This window comes from Eschrichtius robustus, chromosome 10 (assembly GCF_028021215.1).
Source record: "Eschrichtius robustus isolate mEscRob2 chromosome 10, mEscRob2.pri, whole genome shotgun sequence".
NCBI lineage: Eukaryota > Metazoa > Chordata > Mammalia > Artiodactyla > Eschrichtiidae > Eschrichtius > Eschrichtius robustus.
This window is the reverse complement of record NC_090833.1, coordinates 50,363,813-50,385,425: the sequence shown is the minus strand read 5'-3', so window position 1 is coordinate 50,385,425 and position 21,613 is coordinate 50,363,813. Positions and strand designations below refer to the sequence as shown.

General features: G+C 44.1%; 1 protein-coding gene across 8 annotated transcripts in view; it reads left to right on the top strand.

Moving 5' to 3' along the window:
- The window catches only part of TJP2 (tight junction protein 2), a 123,920-nt gene that overhangs the window by 36,332 nt on the left and 65,975 nt on the right, over nt 1-21,613 (top strand). The window contains exon 1 of one of the 8 annotated variants that reach the window (XM_068551817.1): nt 5,918-6,162. The exons of 6 other annotated variants lie outside the window; for them this stretch is intronic. In XM_068551817.1, the coding sequence (XP_068407918.1) occupies nt 6,103-6,162 (60 nt within the window). In that variant the 5' untranslated portion in view covers nt 5,918-6,102. Of the gene's footprint in view, nt 1-5,917; nt 6,163-21,613 lie in introns of those variants that run through there. One more of the 8 variants, XM_068551816.1, reaches the window with a different exon arrangement.

Genomic DNA, 21,613 nt, shown 5'->3' with positions numbered 1-21,613 from the left:
CTTCTAGGATCTCCAGGTTTGGAGTTGGATTATGCTCTATCTCAACTCCCTGTTAATCAGGCTGAGTACACCTTGCCTTGCCTGCCAGCCTGAGCACACCCAGACCAGCCCCATAAGTCTTCTAGAAGCCTGCCCATTGACAGCCTTGCACCCCAAGGTCAGACCAGAGCCCAGCCACCTCCTTCCAGCCAGAACTCCCCCTGTAACACCAGTCTGGGGCCTCCTCAGACTTATAAGCCATGCAGCTGACTCTGAGTTGCACAGCTAATTCTTTTGACAACTTTGTGGCCAGGTGAACCCATTGCCGAGTTCTTACACAGGGCGGAGCAGGTATGGGGGATGCTGGGGTTTGGAGTTTGTGCCACTGGCAGGGAGAGGAGAGGCGAATAGAAGGCAGCGTCCATTTAGAACTGAGAACTTTCTCTCCCAGTTAAGTCTGATTCCTGATGTTCTCATCCTTTTTGCTCTTACTCTAACACCTTTTCATTGTAGTGATGATAGCAGCAATGCCAACATGTTACCAATGGTGGTAATAATGATGATGATGATGATGATGTTTAAAAAGAGGGGGGCCTTTCTTGGGCTGTTCTCCCTTCCTGCTGTTGTTCCTCTCTGGTCTTCACTTCCCCTAAACAAACCCGCTACTGCCCCCACCCCCACCCTTTCACACCCCTGCACTGGGCTCTCTGAAACTCTTGATTCACAGTAAATGAAACACTCAGCTGGACTCCACCTCCTTGCTTTAATTTAGACTTGGCTTTCTCCTGAGGGCATTGCTTCCTGATAACCACCTCAAGGGATGCTTCCTATTTAGATGGAAAGAGAAATCTAAGCAGGAGCTGGCTCTGTGGTCCAGGCAGAGAAGCTCCAACAAAGGCTCTGGGGCAGGAATGAGCTTGGCAGGGTCTCAAGAGCAACAACTACAAAGAAAGGCCAGTGTAGCTCCAGGAAGTGAGGTTGGGAGTCTGCAGCCTGAGCTGTGCTCGAAGAAGGCAGCAGGGTCCACTCATATAGGACTTGGAGGCTGCCTTAGCGCAGGCTGCTATAACAGAACACCACAGAAAGGGTGGCTTAAACAAAAGACATTTACTTCTCACAGTTCTGGTGGCTGAGAAGTCCAAGATCAAGGTGCTGGCAGACTTGCTTCTTAGTGAGGGCCCTCTTCCTGGCTTGTGGACGGCCACCTTCTCGCTGTGTGCTTACAGGGCCATTCCTAGGTGCACGCACGTGGAGTTAACAGACTTTGAAAGTGAGCAAGAGTAACATTAAATAACAAAATGTGAAGGCATGAGGGGCAGAGCAAAACTTTGAATGCCTCTCTCCTGGATGTTCTTTTAGGGGCTGTGGGTGGCTGCTTATGGAAGAAGGAGTCCTTTAAGTGAATATACACAGTTATTGGTATGGTCCTTTGATTTGGAAAGTTAAGGGGATGCCGGGCCTTGTATCCTGAAAAGTGCCCTTCCCTCAGGCAGAGTTTTAACTGCCAGCACTTCAGTCATACATGTACTTGAGCAATTCTTGTGCCTTGTCATCGTTTGTTTACATGTCTTTCTCTTCATGCTGTGAGCAAGCCCCCTGTTTTATATTGCCTTTATCTTCTGTATACCTACGCCAGGGTACATGCTAGGCATTCAAGAAACGCATATTGAAGGAGAGTGTCTTTATAATTCTAATCTGCCATCCAGTGTACAGGCCAACTAAATTGCTCAGTTAGCCTGGAACTTTTCATGTCAGGTTCCTTTGCTCCCATTTAATGATACTTTATAATCATGTTGCAAATATGTATGTAAGTGCATGTGTGTGTGTGTGTGTGTGTGTGTGTGTGTATCCCCAAATCTTAACATTCTTGAGGAAATCTGATTAAAAGTGTTTAGTTTATTACATTTATTTGAGGTCTTCTGACTATAATTTAAGGATCTTACACTGTAATACATAATGACAAGTGTTGAAAAATTATCTATTGCCCAAACAATAACTACAATTTAAAAAGAAAAATACACACAATCCTATCCATTCATCAAACCATGTTCTCATATACTTTCCAATTCTTTTCTTTTGTAATTTCTTTGTTATTGCCATCAGGATAGATACTTTTTTTTTTTTTTTGGCTGCACTGCATGGCTTGCAGGATCTTAGTTCCCCAACCAAGGATCAAACCCGTGCCCCTTGTAATGGAAGCGTGGAGTCTTAACCACTGGACTGCCAGGGAAGTCCCAGACTTCTTTATATAATTTTAAATGATGGCTTGCTACGCCAATTAAGTTGATTTGCTGTAATTTAATAGCCCTCCATCCTTGGACACTGATGGTTTCCATCTTGTGTTATTATAAATAGGCATACAATGAAGTGCTGTCCCACCTCCCAGTCACCCTCTGCCATCTAACCTCCAGTCCCATCTTGCCATTGAAACAGCACCGGCCAGGATGAGCAGTGGTCCTCTTCCTGGTGCACGTCTTCTGTTCTTATCTTAGTTGAACTCCTCGAAGTTCCATGTTGGCTATTCTTCCCTTCTTGAAATTCATTCTTCTCTTGACTTCTTGGACACCATGCTCCAGAGGATTTTTTCCTTCCCCTTCTGGCAGTTCCTCTTTTATCTCTACTCTGAGGACTTAAGCTTGCCCCTTAAATATTGGCATTCTCAGGGATGGGTTCTATCCATATTCTTCTCCTGCCTCAGTCTTCACCACTTCTCTGAATAGTCTCATTATCTCCCATGACTTCAGCTTTCTTGATACATTGGTGATTTCCAAATCTCTTCCTCCACCTCAAATCTCTCTACCCAAACACTCATCGATACCTGGCATATAGTAGATACTTGAACATCTCCACCTGGAGAACTCACAGTCCTCAAAACTCAGTCAGTCCTTAGTCGAATTCACCATCCTTCCTCAAGCCCCTCTCAAAATCTGCTCCCACTCCTGTGTTTCCTATTTTGGCAAAAGGCACCGTCATCTACTTAGTTAAGCCAGGAACCTAAGAGTCACCGTAGACTCCCTTCCCTCTTCCTTACCTTGCATCTGATCAGGCAGGCACCCAATCTGCTGATTACACTTCCTTAATTTCTCTTGAAGTGGCTCCTTTTGTCTAACTTCATAGCCACATCATCTCTCACCTGCATTCCCACAAAAATCCTTTTTTTTTTTTTTTTGCTCGTCTTGTCATTCTTACTGATGCCCCTCCCCACAACTGCCACCCAACTCATCCATCTTCCAAGAAGCTGACAGAGTGATCTTTATAAAATGCCAGTCTAATCCCACTTCTATTGTGTCACAGTAGAACACTGTCCCTGCTTGCCTGGACAGCCTTACTTCCTGGCACCTCAAGAGCAAGCCCATGGTCTTCCTTCCTTGTTTCTCCACTTGTTATTTATTGCCTTCACCTGGAAAGCTCTTACCCCTCTTTTTGTCTCACAAACTCATTCCTACCTGTCCTTTAGAATGTGTAAGCTACCGCATTTCTGGAAAGCCTTCCCTAAACTCCATACCCCTAGTCTGGTGAGGAACACCTCTCCTGAAAGCCCCCAGACTACCCTGAGTCTCCCAGGAATGTCAACACTTACGTGGTTTCTTATAATTTACTGATTGTCTACTACAATAAACTGAACTCTCTGAGGATAGAGCCTAAGTCTTTTATGAGGGGGTTCTGACTTGACAGAAGGTGTTTGGTAATTACTTGTTGGATAGAAGTTCTTCAGAGAAAAAAATTCTAGGAGTGGGGTTCACATGTGCAAGCCCTCATGTGAAAAATATGTACTACTGTAACTTGTTTTTCCAAAGAGTTGTATTGATTTATACCGCCACCAGCAATGCTACTGTATCAATTGAATCACTTTTTTTCAACATCTATCTGAGTCAGAACTATGTATTGTGCCAGAATATTCGTATTTCTACTGTAAAAGTATGTCATCATTTGGAGTAGTGTGATGCAATAGAACTTTCTGCAGTGATGGAAATATTCTACATCTACACTGTCCAATGTAACCACTAGCCACATGTGGCTACTGATTGAGCACTGGAAATGTGACTAAGAAACTGAATTTTTTGTTTCCTTTAATTTTAGTTAATTTTTTAAAATAAATTTATCTTTTTATTTATTTATTTTTGGCTGCATTGGGTCTTCGTTGCTGTGTGCAGGCTTTCTCTACTTGCGGCGAGTGGGGGCTACTCTTTCTTGCGGTGCGCGGGCTTCTCATTGCAGTGGCTTCTCTTGTTGTGGAGCTCAGGCTCTAGGCACGTGGGCCTCAGCAGTTGTGGCACACGGGCTCCGTAGTTGTGGCTCACGGGCTCCAGAGCGCAGGCTCAGTAGCTGTGGCACATGGGGGGCTTAGTTGCTCTGCGGCATGTGGGATCTTCCCAGACCAGGGCTCGAACCCATGTCCCCTGCATTGGCAGGCGGATTCTTAACCACTGCGCCACCAGGGAAGCCCTAATTTTAGGTAATTTAAATTTAAATGTATTCAATACTCACATGTGGCAAGTGGTTATCATATTGGACAGTGGGACTCTAGAGAGAACAAGGAAATCATTCAGCAGATATAATTGCTCCATTCTGGGTTCCTTTGTTCCTTTTTAAATGCTTAGTGGTGTAAGCTCATGTCACTAAGGTGTGACCAGTTCACAAATGCTGCCATTGTTATTGTTTGCCCGCACTGCCTAATTTGGGAAACATTTTTTTTAAATGGCGCTTTCATCAGGAGAGTAACACCTTACATCAGGAATACAGCCAAAACGTCTAATTCTGGAGACTTGAAGGAAAATGGGAAATGTTACAGTGCTTTTTATTCAGAGGTAGGCACCTAGCCATTCCAAAGGAGGCCAGAAGCCTAGCACTTTCAGAGAGGCATCTGCCGTACTTGTTTTTCCACATAAACTGCCAAACTTGTTTTGATTAGGCAGGAAGTGAAGCAACTTTTCAGGGAGAGAGCCGGGCATCTGTATCTTGTCAGCTGGTCAGATAAGACCTTTTACCTTTTACCTTCTTGTGAGTCTAGGCCGAGTTTCGCTTTTCAACTTAAGAGCAGGATGGGCCATACTTTTTTCTCTTACCACATGGTTTCCTTAAGATTTCAAATCCAAGATTATATTTTTAATCAGTGTACCTGTTTTGATTCTCCAAATAATTTACATGCCCTTAAAATTAGGAAACGTTTATTTATCGTGCACAATTCTTTATACATAGAGGACTCTAAAACGAATAAATGTACTGAGTTGAATTCGATGAATCCTGCCTGATAAGCATTTGTGACCTACTTTTTTTAAAAAAGCCTTTGAAAAGCTGGTGATGGGAGAGGAGTTTTAATCTCTTCACTGGAGTTATTGGAAATGTGCCAAAGAGATAACCTGGAGTATATTTTTCTCAAAAGTCGTGTTTTAAACGTAGGGGTACAGTGTGTGTGTGTGTGTGTGTGTGTGTGTGTGTGTGTGTGCGTGTGCGTGTGTGTGCGTGTGTGTGTGTGTCCTGTAGGCAGGACAGAAAAAACTTTTCGGTTCCTTTTGGAAGAGAACTCGGAAGGAGGTTCTGCAGACCTCTCCAAAAAGGGTTCGTACAGGATGCGCACGCGAGCGTGAGGGAAGAACCCGTGGACAAACAGGCCTCCCAGGGCTCACTGCTACACGCAAACTTGCAGCGCTCCCCCGGCGGGCGCCCGGAGCCGGACCGGCTGCTCCCAGTGCTCGCCGCGGAGCGAACCATCAGGTCCGCCGGTGGGGGGGTTGGGTGTCGGGGCCGCGGGACGCTCTGTCCTCGGGGTCCCCCTGCTGCCGCCGCCCTCTTTCGTCCCCGGCCGGGAGTCGCGCGTGACACGGCCCTCTGCGGGGACCTCGAGGGCGCAGCGCCAGCGAACCCTCCCCTGGGTCGCGCGGGGGTGGTAGCGGCCCATTTGAGAGTTTCGCGGGCCAGGCGGCGGGCGCAGAGGCGCTGCCTCGGGCCGGGGGCGGGCCGACGCCGCGCTGAGGGGGGAGGGACAAAGCGGTGGGTTCCCGCGGGCCGGCACCTGGCTAAAACCCGGCTGCGGGGCGGAGGACTGACGTGCCGCCGGGAGGAGGAGGAGGAGAAAGAACCGGGCCCAGGACCCGCGCGCCCACGCGGGACCCGCGCCCGAAGATGCCGGTGCGAGGAGGTCGCGGGTTTCCACCTCGGCGGGAGATGTCAGGTTGGCTCCAAGTAAGTGCCGTCTTGCGTCCCGCTTGGTTGGGAGAAGGGTCGCGAGGACGGGGCATGGGAGCGCGTGGTGGGCTTCCCATATGCGCATTAGGTGGCTGGGATTCTCCCATCCGGTGGTGGGGTTGAGGGCAGGGAGTAGGTTTCACCGGACAGGGGTGGTGGCTCGTGGCCTCCAGGGCTCCTGGATCCTTTTCTCTGTTCTCTAAAGTCACTTGGATTTCAGGTTAAGTCGCGAGTAGGGAGGACTGTCTTGAACTCTGTCTTGGATTGCTGCTACTTCGGAGGCATCTCGTTGTTCCTGTTGTGTCGCCTGCCCTATGCCTTTGTGTTTTCCTTCTCTGTTTCAAACCGCACTCTCTACTTGATGCAAAATTACAGGCGTGTGTGCGTGAGACAAACTGACAGCTCTCTGGTGACCAGAATCCTCTCTTTCCCTTTTAATCAGTTGCCTCTGCAATGTAAGTAAAAGTTATTTGCAGTAGAGAATGGATATGTACTCTGGTATTATCTTACCTGTCACCAGTTCCTTTTCTTTTATGTCTTCATCTGTAAAGTTTCTGCCTTTACACAGTAGTTTATTTTAAGTTATAAATAATCAGGGTTTTGACTACAGGGTTTTAACATTCTTGAAATGTGGATGAACTTGGGAGTGAATACTCCAGGGCTTAGTAATGGAAAGGAATACAGCCTCCCACCTCTATTTTAGCTTCAGTTCTTAGGCAGCGCTGCTTCCTTGGCAGCTGTCTGGCCTGAGTAATGGTTGTGGTTTCCCTGCAGTTCCCAGCGTAGACTCATCCCATCCTAGAAATTGCCCTCCCTCCCTCCCTCCCTCAGCTAGGGGAATCCCAGCAGAGAAGAGGCCCTTTTCCTCAGATCTCTAGGTGGTCTGTGCTGGGTGTGCTGACAGTCACCTTGGGAGAACAGGTCCACCCGTGTCAGGATTATTCCTGGGAGAGACAGTCTACACGCAAACCTTGGAAGTGGACCATTTTCATTTTAAGTGAGGAGTTACTAGTAGTGATTGCATTTGTGGCAGAGTGCCATTTAATATCTTGCCTGAGAGAATGAAATATGGTTATTCAATAAATTTTTCATGAACAACTTCACTGTGGGGAATATAAATGTTAAGAGTGTGCCTCTACCACACTGTCTTGTTGGGGAAGAATGCAAATAATTAAGACTCTGATGCATTCCAATTAGAAGCATGAACAGGATACTGTAGTTTCCCCTCTCCGGGGAGACGAGAGAAGGAGGGTGCTTTACTAAGGCAACGGTGGCTTTTGAGGTGTTTCTTGAGCTTTTTCAGAGCTGCTGTCAGAGATTGATGAAGGGAGATTGTTTTCCCCCTGAGCTGCTGCTGCAGCTTTTTCAGGACCACGCAGCTAATAACTTAATGAGCACCCACGTGTGCCGGTCCACTGTGAGCAGGTGGGGTAGAAGATAAGCAAGACTCAACTTCTGCCGTCAAGAGTCTGTTCGATCTGAAAATTTTAGATGTTTTTTAAGACTCTGTAAACTCTCTCTGCTGGGATACCTGCGGCTTAAGGAGGGAGTATGCGATACAGATGCACACTCTGCAATACAGAAATGCAACAAAGTGTGGGTTTGTTCCGTGCACACTCCCTTCAGGGTTTCTTTTTGGGAAGAAAGTTTGCCCTTTGAACAGATACCTCACAGGGTAAGCCAATCTAGAAAATGGGGCTAACAACACGTCTCATAAGGCGAGGACTGAGCGGAATGACATAGGGTGCCTGGCTAGTGGATGCTACGTAGACAGTAGCTAGTATAGTCATCCCTCAGTATCCTGGGATGGGGGAAGAATGGTTCCGGGACCCCCCTCGGATACCAGAATCCAAGGATGCTCCAAGTCCTTTATATAAAATGGTGTAGTATTTTCCTATAACCTGGGGGCATCCTCCTGTACACTTTAAATCCTCTCTAGGTTACTTACAGTACCCGATACAATGTAAACATTATGGAAATAGTTGTAAATACAGTGTAAATGCTGTGTGAATAGTTGCTGGCGTGTGGCAAAGTCAAGTTGTGCTTTTTGGAACTTTCTGGAATTTTTTCCCCCCCTGTATATTTTTGATCCACAGTTGGTTGAATCCTTGGATATGGAGGGCCAACTGTAATAACCAAAACAGGTGCTGAAAACCCTTAAGTGCTGGGCTCTGGGTTACTGAGCACAAATAGGAGGTGCCAGGTATGTTAGGGCAGTTGCTGAGGGAAAGAGCAAGAGATGCTCACACTCTCTTGAAAGGCTTTAAATGCCAGGAAGAGAACTTTGAGAAAAAGGGGAAAAAAGTCACAGAAATCCCTAATGTATTAATGACTTGACTTTTCCTATAAAGAAGTGAACCAGTTTCCCAGTAAACAGGGCTACCCTCACACACCCTACACAGGGAATATTACTCTTTTGGGGGCTCTCATATGCTTAAGACCCCACATTTTTTAGCATCACCCCCTGGGGAGTTCCATTTGCAAGGGTTTCTGCCTACGTTTGTTTAACTTTTAATCTGATTCTTTGTACATTGACGAAAGGTCACAGCCAGGCATTGCTCTTATGCTGGAGAAGTGCCTGGGAATTCGAGGGAGATGATTAAATCCCTACTGTGACTTTTGAGCTTAGCAAGGCCTTCTCTTCTGAAGAAGGCTTTCTTTTTAGGAGACAGGTAAGTTTTTGAAACTAGGCGGGGCCACTGTAGTTCTGTGTACTGTCATATGTTTTGTAGTTAAAAGTTATGCAGATTTGGCAGGGGTGCGGCATGAAGTGCGGGAGGGGCTGGTGGGGTGAAGACTCAGGAAGGGTTAGTAAGCACGCTGAAACTTTCAACATACCTCTACCAAGAGTATGAGCCATCCGGGAATTCCTTGCCTAATCCCTAAAACAAATCCCATTGAGGAGTTGTGGCTGCAAACTAGCTTATCGAGGTTGAGAGCTGACACCCTATAAAATGCCTCATTGATCAGACTCTAAGCAGTAATCGGGGCCAACATGTGCTGGCTGGAATGGCCTTCGACCAGCCAGCCTTGGTACTGAGAGGCATTTTCCATTGAAAATTGGGTGGGTGCGGCAGAATGATTATCTCATGTGTTTTACTGAGTTGTTTCTTCATCCTAAATCCAAGGGGCAGGGTCAGAAACATACAGTCAGACAGAGGTCAGATTCAACACCTATTTAGTGGGTTAAAAACTTCGATGTTTTACATGGGCTTTTTTTAAAAAAATTTATTCATTTATTTATTTTTGGCTGTGTTGGATCTTCGTTGCTACGCATGGGCTTTCTCTAGTTGCAGCGAGCGGGGGCTGTTCTTCACTGGGCTGCATGGGCTTCTCATTGCGGTGGCTTCTCTTCTTGCAGAGCACAGGCTCTAGGCGCGTGGGCTTCAGTAGTTGTGGTGCGCAGGCTCAGTAGTTGCGGCTCGTGGGCTTACTTGCTTCGTGGCATGTGGGATCCTCCCGGACGAGGGCTCGAACCTGTGTCCCCTGCATTGGCAGGCGGATTCTTAACCACTGTGCCACCAGGGAAGTCCCTACATGGGCTTTTTTAAGGTTAAAAAAGAAATGTTCCCTAAAATGATTTAGAACCTACTTCGTCCCCACAGGAATTTTTATGACGACCCTTGTGAGAGAAAGCTCGTATAGCTAGCAAATTTATGAGGGTCTGAGGTGGTATTCCCATTAAAAATTTTGCAAAAACTGTATAACAGCAATGGAGAAAAGTTATCAGGCACTCAGTCCTAACATCCAGTATTGGCAATAGCTAGTTCCAGGTTTGAAGGTTACCTAGGAAAGCAGTCGATTAACTTTGTACACTGCTTATGGCACAGTGTGAGGAAGAGAGTTCTGAGTTGGAAAGTACCTGCTTCCGCTTTTGCAGCTTGATTAGGAAATGCCCTTCTTGGAACTTAGCGTCTGACTGCTAGAGCCTGGGCAGGCCTGCCTGGGCCTTCCCATGACGGTGACTGTTTCATTTGGGTTTTTTAAGGGGGCTCGCGCCTCCATCATCCAAAGCTGTGTCAGTCTCGATAATCTGTGAACTCAAAAGGGAGACTCAGGACTGTCATATTGAAAAAATGCCTATTAAATTAAACATTTTCTCTGCCTTTTTTGCTGTCTTCAAAACAGTGTTGTTTCCAAAGTGTGCTGTGCAGACAGATTTACAGGTGGCACAGGGAGGGACATAGCCCATTCTTTAATTACTGTGCATGACCCTTGTAGTTCAGGACTAAAAAAACATAAAGCCGGTCACCAAACTCATTTATTTCATGGATAGATTGCTTAGAATGAGGCAAAAATAAGTATTAAATAAAGCGGTGAGTTCGATTTAAGAAAAATAGTAAATTATCAGGATGAGTGGTATGAGAATAAGGCAAAAATTGTGAAGACAGCCCTTGAAATCTGAGATTTGGAAAATACTCTTAAAATATGTGTGTGATGTTTAGGTATGGAGAGCTAGGTGTACCTCAACCACACCTTCAAGAAAGTCGGACACAGAATGGCCCAGAAAAGCCAGGAAAGTTGAATTTGATGGACTTTGTGTCTTAATGTGTGCATCTTGCTCTTGTCCACCCAGTTTTCTTTTCTGTTGGCTGCAGACAATGTATTCGTGAAGCTATTTAATGTCTTCCCTAAGTCTCATTCCTTTCTTTGCTTCCCGCAAGCCATTCTGCAGTTTTAAAGTCTGTTGGTGTGACATTTGTGGTAGGATAGAGTGAAAAGGGGGGAAATGCCTTGGCACTCCTGGGGGACATCACTCTGTTACCAAGTGCATCTCAGTCACCATCTGTCAGCGCCTAAGAATACAGAGACCCAGGCAGCCTCACATGTAATGCATCTCACTCTTTAAAAATGGAGCTTTTATTGGGTCTGCAAAATAGGCTTTAACAAGGATTGTTGTAGGAATTGGAAGTCTTGAGGTAGGAAAAAAGAAACCCTGCCGTGACCTGGAGAAATGAGCAATTGAAGTTCATGTTCATGATAGGTGAATAAAACCACAATAGAAAACACTTTGCTTCAGTCAGCAAAATCCCTAATTGTGTGTGTGTGCACACTCTTTATGAGAAGTCCTAGGCCTTCAATTAGTAACTTGAGTCATTTAAAATCAGTACAGATATTTCTTTAGTGCCTCTGCCAGATGGTTAAAGTTAAATCAGGTCTTTAACCTTAAAAACATAATGCAGCTTTTCTTAGTCACTTATACACCATTGTGTGTTGCAAACCATAGCAGTATAAATTTCTGTAATAATGAATGTTTATTTTAACTTTCAAACTAAATATTTAGCCTGATTAGAATATTCATAGATTATAGGTTCTATCTGTGTTTCTCTTCCCCCATCATTGTGTGTGAGTGTTGAGGGGTTGGAGAGTTTGGAGGGTGGCAGGAATGGTAGTAGTGGTGAAAGACTCTTGATAGATCCTTTGAGAGTAAAATATTTGTTGGGTGTTACACAGGAAGCTCTACTGACCCCAGAATTTCAAATTATACCATTAATCATGGCAAAGACTTCATGTCACATCCTTGAATACAAATGTTTACTGAATTTTACCCATATGCATATGTAAACATGGATTTCAGAGTTAATGTGATAATTATTATTTGTATTGTAGACTTTACTCAGCCGTATGAAATACATACATTGTGTTCACAAGAGAAAATGACATCATCTTTGAAGACTTTAATTATAGTATGCTTCATCTGACAGACACCCTATATAAGCATGGGACTAAATATATAGCTATATATTTATAGTTAGTGACAATATAGTTAGTGACAAGTCAGAGGCATTTAGAGAGAATATATGTAATACATTGTGGGAGAGAATTATTGGGATAGTTTGCTGGTCGGTAAGAGTTATTAGGCTGTAATTAATAGATAATGATTAGAATCCAGTTGTATCTTTTTTCTTTTTTTGGGGGGGGAGCGGTGCCGTGCCACACAGCTTGTGGGATCTTTGGACCCTGGACCCCCTGCAGTGGAAGCCTGGAGTCCTAACCACTGGACAGCCAGGGAATCCCAGAATCCAGCTGTATCTTTGCCATTGTATGTGTTAGAAAAACCTTTGATAGAGATGAGAGAACACTGCAGATACTCTAGACTTTGTCACTTAGTTGAAGGTGAACCCGGGAAATAATGCATTCTAGTCATCAGTAGGATTTACTGAACTCCTCTTCTAAGACTTGTAGCTTCTTGGACCTTTGTTCTTCGGAGGAGGAAATAATGTTCCAAGTGTAGCTGTTTGTTTCCATTCGCTGCGAGCCATTTCTTATAAGGGAAGTGTTCCAAGTCCTAGGCTGTGGGGTTCCTTCTCTGCCTCCTCTTGCCCGGAGCACCTGAGAGCCTGTGTGGCGGGGAGGAGGGGTAATGTACCTGTGAGAGGCAAGTAGCCTGTTCTCAATCCTAGGAAGGCTGTTCCCAAATATACCTAGCAAAGCAGAATGAAATTCTTTGAAGGAGTTAGTATTAGCAAAACTCGTTGGGACTTCCCTGGTGGCGCAGTGGTTAAGAATCTGCCTGCCAATGCAGGGGACAGAGGTTCAAGCCCTGATCCGGGAAGATCCCACATGCCGCGGAGCAACTAAGCCCGTGTGCCGTAACTACTGAGCCTGCGCTCTAGAGCCCGTGAGCCACAACTACTGAAGCCCACGCGCCTAGAGCCTGTGTTCCGCAACAAAAGAAGCACTGCAATGAGAGGCCCGTGCACCGCAACGAAGAGTAGCCCCCGCTCCCCGCAGCTAGAGAAAGACCACGCACAGCAACGAAGACCCAACGCAGCCAGAAATAAATAAATAAGTAAAAGTAACAATTTAAAAAAACCCATCTTTTTAAAAAAAAAAAAACTCGTCATTTCTGCTTTTGAAAAGAATGAATAGTTTAGAAGAAACTTCCTGGTGAGCTCATTTTTAGAAGTCCAGTTCCTCCCTTACCCTTCTTCACTCAGGCTGAATCAGTTGCCGCCTGGCCTGTGACTGGTTGGTGTACACATTGCCAGTGTTTATTCGAGCCCTTATCACATCTGCCACATGCCAGTCATTTCCCATCAGCCGTGAGCCCCTCCCTGGTCTGAGTCATCTTGGTCACCCCAGAAGCTGACAGGGCACCAAGCACATGCACTACGTGTTGACCACATTGTACTGACTTGATCAGAAGGCTTGTTGCGTAAACTAGTAAGAATGGAAGACATCGAGAACTTAGAAAAGTGGATTCCTGACATTGATATAGTTAGTGGATGATAGTTTGTCCATAAGAAAAAAAAAGGTGTAGAATTTTATACAGACCCTTTCTTTAATGGTATATAAGCTATTCTACGAATTAGCTTGGTGACTTTAGCTAAGGCGTGTAATTCTAGTTCTCAGTTTCTTTATAGGGAAATGAATAGTTAAATTTGATCAACTCTGAAGTCTTTTACAGTGCTTAAGATTCTGAGTGTTTGGTATAAAGCCTAGAGAACATTCTAGGTAATTTCTGTTGGTTCATGCCATCTTTATAAGTGCTACCACACTCCTTAAACAATTTGTGTGTGTGTTTTCTTTCTCTCTGTTTTCTCTTTTAAGAAGAGAGCCAATGCATTCTCTCTGCAAAGCAATTTCCAAAGAGTGGCTGTCTTGTTTAGCTCATGAAGTGCTGGAAAGATCTATTATTCAGTTGCAGCTTAAATAATGTACCAGCTCAGTGGGTGCTGAGTTCTCTTCCTCACTCTGCAGCCCCAAGCCAGCAACTGCAACCGTCTCCCAGGGCTTCCTGAGAATCTTTCTTTCTCCTTCCTCTTTCCCTCCACCCTTCCTAGTAAAAGCTGCATCCTGGGAGCCTCCAGCACCCCTCCTTTCCCCATGGACTCCTCTCCCAGGGACCACATTGCCTGTAGCACGAGCACGGCAGGTAAGGCAGGCCTGCCACTGGGAACCCTTTCTGATTTGTTCTTCACAAATGCGCTGAAGACGAGCCTCCTGGTGACTGTCTCAAGACCTCATTCACTGTTACGGACTGATGTGAAGTCACTCTCCAGCAGCCATGTTTCAGGGTTACCTCAGGCACATCAAAGTTTTTCTGCCTAACTTCAGGGAGAGCACTTCGCCTGCCTTGGCCCGGTCTGTTTAGTGTCTGGGTGAGTTTTAAGAGGGGAGAGAGATTTGTGGCATCTCAGACACCCATTGAAATTTTCCAGAAATGGAACTGGAAACATTCGTGCTTTTCCTTCTGGAGTTATTGTTAAGTGTCTAAAAACAGTCAAGTGGCAACACATTGAAATGAAGAGGCAACGAGTTCATTTTGAACATTAGTGGCCTTCTTTCTAGCAGAACCTAATTCGGATTTTAATCAAAGGTCTGGGAGAAGTATTTGGTCTGCTTATACTGCTTAAGCACACAGTCTGCAGATGTCTTTACTCAAGAGTCAGGAAGAGGCAGGAAAGGTAGACTCAATGTACCAAAGAACTGAGGTGAAAAACATTTGCCTGAAACTGAGAAAAATTTTCCTGTGGGAACAGTGGTATCCCGGGTCTGTCCTCCAAAGCCTGCTTACTCACAATGGAGCTTTTTCTATATTATTATTTTTATTTTTTAAATTGAAGTATAATTTACAGACAGTAAAATGTACAACTCTCAAGTGGAGAGCTTGATTTTTTTTTACTGTAGTAAAACACAATAAGATCCACTATTTTAACCATTCTTTTTTTTTTTTTAACATCTTTATTGGAGTATAATTGCTTTACAATGGTGTGTTGGTTTCTGCTGTATAACAAAGTGAATCAGCTATATGCGTACATATATCCCCTTATCCCCTCCCTCCTGCGTCTCCCTCCTCCCTCCCTTATTTTAACCATTCTAAGCGTGCACTTCAGTGGCATTTAATTGTGCAGCCACCACCACTATCCAGTTGCAGAGCCAGATGAACTTTTACGTGAATGTATTCACCTGTGTGATTACCACCTAGATCAAAAAATAGAACTTTCCATCACTCCAGAAGGTTCTCTCTTGTCACTTTTCCGACTGTTCACCACGCCACCCACAAGGGAACCTCTCTTCTGACATCTCTCACCATCCTATAGTTTTGCTTCACCTTGAGAGGATCTGTATAAATGAAATCAGCATTTGGTGTCTGGTTTCTTTCCTCAGAGTAACCTTTGTGTTGTTGTGCAATTCAGTAGTTCTTTTTTTTTTTTTTTATTGCTGAGTAGTAAATACTCCGTTTGTATGAATTTACCAGTTTGTTTATCCATTCTTTTGTTGACGGATATTTGGGTTGTTGTCAGGTTTTTGTTTTGTTTGTATCATGGATGAAGCTGCTATGAAAATCACCTATGGTTTGTTCTGTGGGTTTACGCACCCATTTCTCTTGTGTAAATTCCTAGGAGTAGAATTGCTGGGTCATGGGTTGGAGGTACGCTTAACTTTCACTCTGTGTGTTTAACTTTCATTTTGTGATGTTGAAGTCAGGCAGACCTGGGTGTGAATTCTTTTTGTCCTGACGCTTGCTTGGCCTTAGGCAATTTACTTTTCTCAGGTTCGGTTTTCTCAGCTGTGACATGGACATTACATACCCTCTGGGTCAGGGTTCAGTGAAGAAAACAGACATCATTCTAGCTAGTTCAAGGAGAATGAAATTTAATGGAGAGAATTAGGTGCCTACAGAGCAAAAGGGCCCATCGCTAGTCTCTGATTTGCCCCCTAGAAAGTTAGAAAGCTGCTGCTGCCCTGAGCCAGGACCTCCAAAAAACCCTTTTACCATCTCAGCCTCTGTAGCCCAGAGGAGGCTGAAATGGTAGGGAGCTTGGAGGTAGCTGCAAAGCTCAGGTCTGGGAAATCAGTTTTTGCCTATGACTGCTGCTACAGGAAAATGAAAACAAATGGCATCTGCTTCCCTTTATCCTTTTAGATCTTAAGTAAATACTTGCACCTCATTGGTACCCTGTTGGCAAGGGGATTGGGGGCTTCTGGTCTCTGGGACTAGGGGAAGCTGAGTGCCAGCAAACAAAAAATGGCATAGATGGCTCCTGGGGTTGCAATGGCAATTTAATGGCAGTGGTTATAATTTACTCGTATCATCATTATTACTGAGGACTGCTCTCTATAATTCGTGTTCAGAATTATAGAAATCAGTCCTTTGACTTTATAATCACCTGCTGGAGTGTGGATGCCACCATAAGTCCTACCTGTCACATAAGGTATTGTTTCTCTGAAGGGCCTCAGTTTCTCAACTGCTCTGTGATTCTTGGTACTTTTCTATATGAGTAAGCTTGAGAAATTATAGTTTGCTAGCCTACAAGTTAATACAGACTGAGAAGTGACTTGATTCTAAGAGCTGCTGCTTTTACGTATAACTTTATGAAACTTGAGTATTTTCTTTTTGAAGTCATTTTGATTTTTTTTTTATTTTAATTTTTAAAAAATTTTATTGAAATATAGTTGATTTACAATGTTGTGTGAGTTTCAGGTGTACAGCAAGGTGATTCTGTTATACATATATATAAATATATATACTCTTTTTTTATATTCTCTTCCTTATACGTTATTACAAGATACTGAGTATTCCCTGTGCTATACAGTAGGTCCTTGTTGGTTATCTATTTTATATATAGTAGTGTGTATGTTTTAATCCCAAACTCCTAATTTATCCCTCCCCTGATTTGTTAGTTTTTAATAAAGTAAAAGGTGATATATAAATCTGGTTTATAGATGGGCTGAAGAGAATGTCCCCTTTTCCTCCCTCTGCCTTCTTTATCTTTTGACAGGTTAAATGGTAAGAGATTCGATCTTTATCCTGTTTTGTGCCTCAGATCTCATGCTGACAGCACGTTCTAGTCTACCAAAACATTGGCAATAGTGTCTGTCCCACTTCTACTTATTTGTGAAGTACGAGCTGTAATGTATTGTTCTTGAAACATTTCAAAATATCGGCTCAATTCTGGCAAAATCCTCCCTGTAATGATGTCTCATGTGGAAAGAACTGAGTTTTTCTTATTTTAGAATGTCTGTGAATCTTCTCTCTCATTCAAATAATTTTCCCTATGACCCTGACTGATTAGGGACCTTACTATTACTGCTTTCAGGTAAGTAGCTAGAAGCAGACTGGCCAAGCAATTTATTGATTAATATTTTATTTGAGGCTTCTATCTACAGTGCTACTTCTGAAGACTCCTTTCAGAGAAATTTGAAGCGATAAGGAAAGCATATATTCTAAGTGCCAAGAAAAGCATGAGCAGTAACTTCATTTCAGCCACTTGTTTAGCAGTTAGAGTGAGCTGGCTCTGTGCAAAGCTTGCTTAAATTTGAATGTGCTAGAAATATATTGACAGAATCGCCTGTTCTATCTCTTTTTCGCCAGACTTATCCAGTCGGCCAGGACTCACAATGGATGTCCAAACAGTTTACAGTGGCTAATACAATGCACAAAGGTTTTCTTTGTTTGGAGAGTGGAAAATAGAGCTGAAGGGGAGCTTCTTAAGGGCACTGACCTAATTCACTCCTTCAACAAAAATGATTGGTTGTAAACATATAGGTATTTCTGATCCAGGTGTCTATAAATATTTCAGCTAGTAGTGTTACAGCCTGAGGAAGGGCCGTGTGGTGCTGCTTTGTGTATTTTTGTAAAATAGCTTTATTTTTATTTGACAGTATCCTTTAAAATTAAGAAAAAAAAAAAAAAAGGTCAAGTTCTGGCATGAGCTGATATTCTGCAGAAGCTAGGGAATTAAGAAGGGCTGCTGGCATTGCATCATCACCCTCCTCAGTCCTTGAAACCTCATATTTGGGGACTGGTTAGTCATCCGCTTTTTTTTTTTTTTTTTTTTTTTAATTTATTTATTTTTATTTTACGGCTGTGCTGGGTCTTCGTTTCTGTGTGAGGGCTTTCTCCAGTTGCGGCGAGCGGGGGCCACTCTTCATCGCGGTGCACGGGCCTCTCACTATCGCGGCCTCTCTTGTTGCGGAGCACAGGCTCCAGACGCGCAGACTCAGTAGTTGTGGCTCACGGGCCTAGTCGCTCCACGGCATGTGGGATCTTCCCAGACCAGGGCTCGAACCCGTGTCCCCTACATTGGCAGGCAGATTCTCAACCACTGCGCCACCAGGGAAGCCCCTAGTCATCCACTTTTTAAAGATAAAGGTCTCTGTGGGCCATTCCTCTATAAAATGTGGGGAAACAGAGCTGGGTTAAAAATAAAATTAGTTCAGGCATTGCTAAATTTTCTGAATTTCTTACATTTCGTGTTTGTGATTTACTTTGTCCAGAAATCATACATCGGTGATGTTTTTATTTGCAGGCAGTATGCACTGCCTTAAAGAATCTCTCTCACTTATTAATAGAACAGGAGCCAAGGAGAGTACACATGCCACTGGGCGGGGGTGCAGAGAGGAAGCTCACTTGGCTTGAGCATAGTAATAAGCTCCAAGGAACAATGGCATTGTTGTTCTCAGTTGTCTTTGATCGTGATTGGATGATCACGTATAAATGTTGGCCTGATTGGATTATATCCCAGTAATGAACTGTCCTGAGAAAACAGCAGTCACATATCATTCCATTCACCAGACTTGTCCTTTTGGCTTTATATTCGGGGTAGTGATTTATGCAGCCAAGTGCCCTGGCAACTGGGGTGCTGTCATGTCCGTCTGTCTGTCTCTTTCATCTCTTCCAACTTGGGTATCTTGGCTCTATTTGTGTAGTCTGCTACATGGATAGGTCATTATCTTCCTGAGAAGCCACATAAGCTTTTTGATTGGGATGAGCTTAGTCAAAATGAATGCTTGGAAAACAGTGAACTGCCAAAAAAAAAAGTCCTCAATTAGATGTAAACTTCAGTGCATGTGTTTATCCTTTCGGAAGAGCAGTGTGTTTTCCACGAGGCCTGGATTCCGCCTAGTGTTGGGAGGAGGGTCACTTTTAATGTGGGGGGTTGATTGTGAGTTCTCAAGGGCAGGTCTGATTCTTGGCATTAGCAGTCCAGGCATAGAATAGTTGCTCATTAAATGAAGGAAGGTGAAAGGAAGAGAATGGAGACGGTAAGTCCTAAAAAACTGAAACGAGATTGGCCTGGGTGTGTTTTCTCTTGCCTTGCTCACTGTGTTCCCCACCCCCTGCCCCTGCCCCAAAAAAGCACTTTGTAGGTAGCTTGGAGACTGTTTGAAGCTGCAACATTCCATTCCATTATTGGACCAACAAATGTAAAATATGCATTAATGGAGTTTGTAGAAGGGCTCTGAAGCTGTGTCCTTGATTTTTGCAAATAGGGGTGTGTTGGGGGTTGGCTCACTCAGCTCAGTTCCCAAGTGTCCATCAGAACTCCTGATGTCTCTGTAAAATGCCTAATCGTGAGGGGGCCCAGGACACAAAGTAAGATGCAGTCAGACTTTCCTGAAGTGAAGTGGTTGATGCAGTGTTAGACCCTTGATACAGATCTCACTGAATCCTCCCAACCAATTGGGGGTAGGTGTTAAAACCCGATTTTATAGGTAAGGACGCTGAGGCTCAGAAATGTTAAGTAACTCATCCAGCAACACATAGCTTGTATGACAGGGAGGGAATCTGAGCCAAGGTCCCTTTAATTTGAAACCTATAGGTGCTTTCAACTCCCAGCCTCTGCTTTTCAGAATCAGATGAGCAGAGAAATAAGAGGGAGAAGCTAATGGCCCTCGGCTGATTTGAAGGATTTTACACATTATCACTGAAAGTATACAGAAATTTTTCCTTCAGGGCATCATGAGTCACAATGAAATATCAATGTTTTTAAGAGATGTTTTCATTCTTCAGTGACCCATGTGTGTCCATTACCGTAAGACGCCCAAAGACGCTGAGGTGTGTAAGACACAGCTTTATGGGGAAGTAGATTTCATAGACAACTAGTTAAAATCATAATTTTGTTATAGAAATATTAAGACTGTCTTGTCAAGTGAGAGAGAGTCCACTGTCTCAAGTCCACAGCCTCTAGTTAGAAATGACTGTGTAATCCCATCCCACAGAAAACAACAATTGTAATTAATGTCAAGAAAAACTCGTTGTGGCTACAAAGCATCTGGGTTGTGGAATTCGAAAGAATGTTCATCTTTGATGTGCTGTGTTTGTGAACTTGCCTGTTCAGGATCAGAATTCCATCACGAGTTTCATCAGGGTCAAAGTACATCTTTTAAAAAAACACCAAGAGGTGTAGGTTACCAGGCACTCACACTTTGGTGGGAAGTAGGTCATCTTTTTCTGTTATCTAGCTGAGACTGAAAGCATTGATACAGTGAGAGTTTGGGTTGGGGATAAAGATAGAGAGGGAATTTGGGAGCCAGAACATTTTGGTGATGGAGCAGACGTTATGTGTTGGGAGTTCACCTTTGAACGCTTTGGGGTACTAGGACGTTGAAAGCCAGAGCAACCAGCACAAGGGGTAGAAAGAGCTAGAAAGGCTCCAGATATAAACTTTGTTTCCTATTCCCCCTGGAGTCTTATTAAGGGTGCTTTTGTCTTTTCCTCATTGCCTCACTGCATGGCTTTCTTCTCCCAGGATCCAGAATTGATGAGTTTGATGAGCTTCCATGGACAGTCTAATAAGGTTGACATGATTTGAAATGCTGATTCTTGGTTCTAAGTTCAGCCATGACACAAGCTGGATATAGAATTCTGACCAGATTCTAAGTCAGACTTCATGGTGGGCAATGGAAACTTCTAGTGTTTTCACGTTCTCTTTAAAAAATTTCTTCTGCAGTGGCATTCGTCTTGGGTTGTGGGTGCCGCATCCTTATTGTCTTTTTGTGAGGGTACACAGACAGCAGCCCAGCTTGAGATCGGGAGCAAAGGTTTTTACTTCTCTGTGTCCAACACATTTCCTCACTCTTGCCCAATAAGCGTGTTGATAATGCTCCCACCTGTAGTTAATCATCCACTTGGAGGATTATCTGAAGCAAGATTTTGTTCTCAGGCCAGTTTCGCCTGTGGGTATGTGATTGGAAATTGTGAACAAGTTCAGATTTTTGTTTAGGTAAAACATAAGCAGAGAAGTTAAGTTGCTACCAAAACCAAGTGTAGTTCACTTTGTTTTGTTTTGCTTTTTAAAAAAATTTTGGCTGCATTGGGTCTTAATCGCGGCACGTGGGATCTTTGTTGAGGCATGCGAGATCTTTTCTTGTAGCGCTCTCTAGTTGTGGAGCGCGGGTTTTCTCTCTCTAGTTGTGGCGCACAGGCTTCAGGGCGCGTGGGCTCTGTAGTTTGCAGCACGCGGGCTCTCTCTTTGAGGCGCTCGAGCTCAGTAGTTGTGGTGCGTGGGCTTAGCTGCCCCCGCGGCACGTGGGATCTTAGTCCCCGACCAGGATGGAACCCGCGTCCCCTGCACTGGAAGGTGGATTCTTTACCACTGGACTACCAGGGAAGTCCCTAGTTCACTTTGAATTGACCTAACTTTTGGATTATGTACCCACTAAAAACTTATGCCTTATTAATTAAAAAAAAAAAAAAGAAAGAAACAAGCAAACA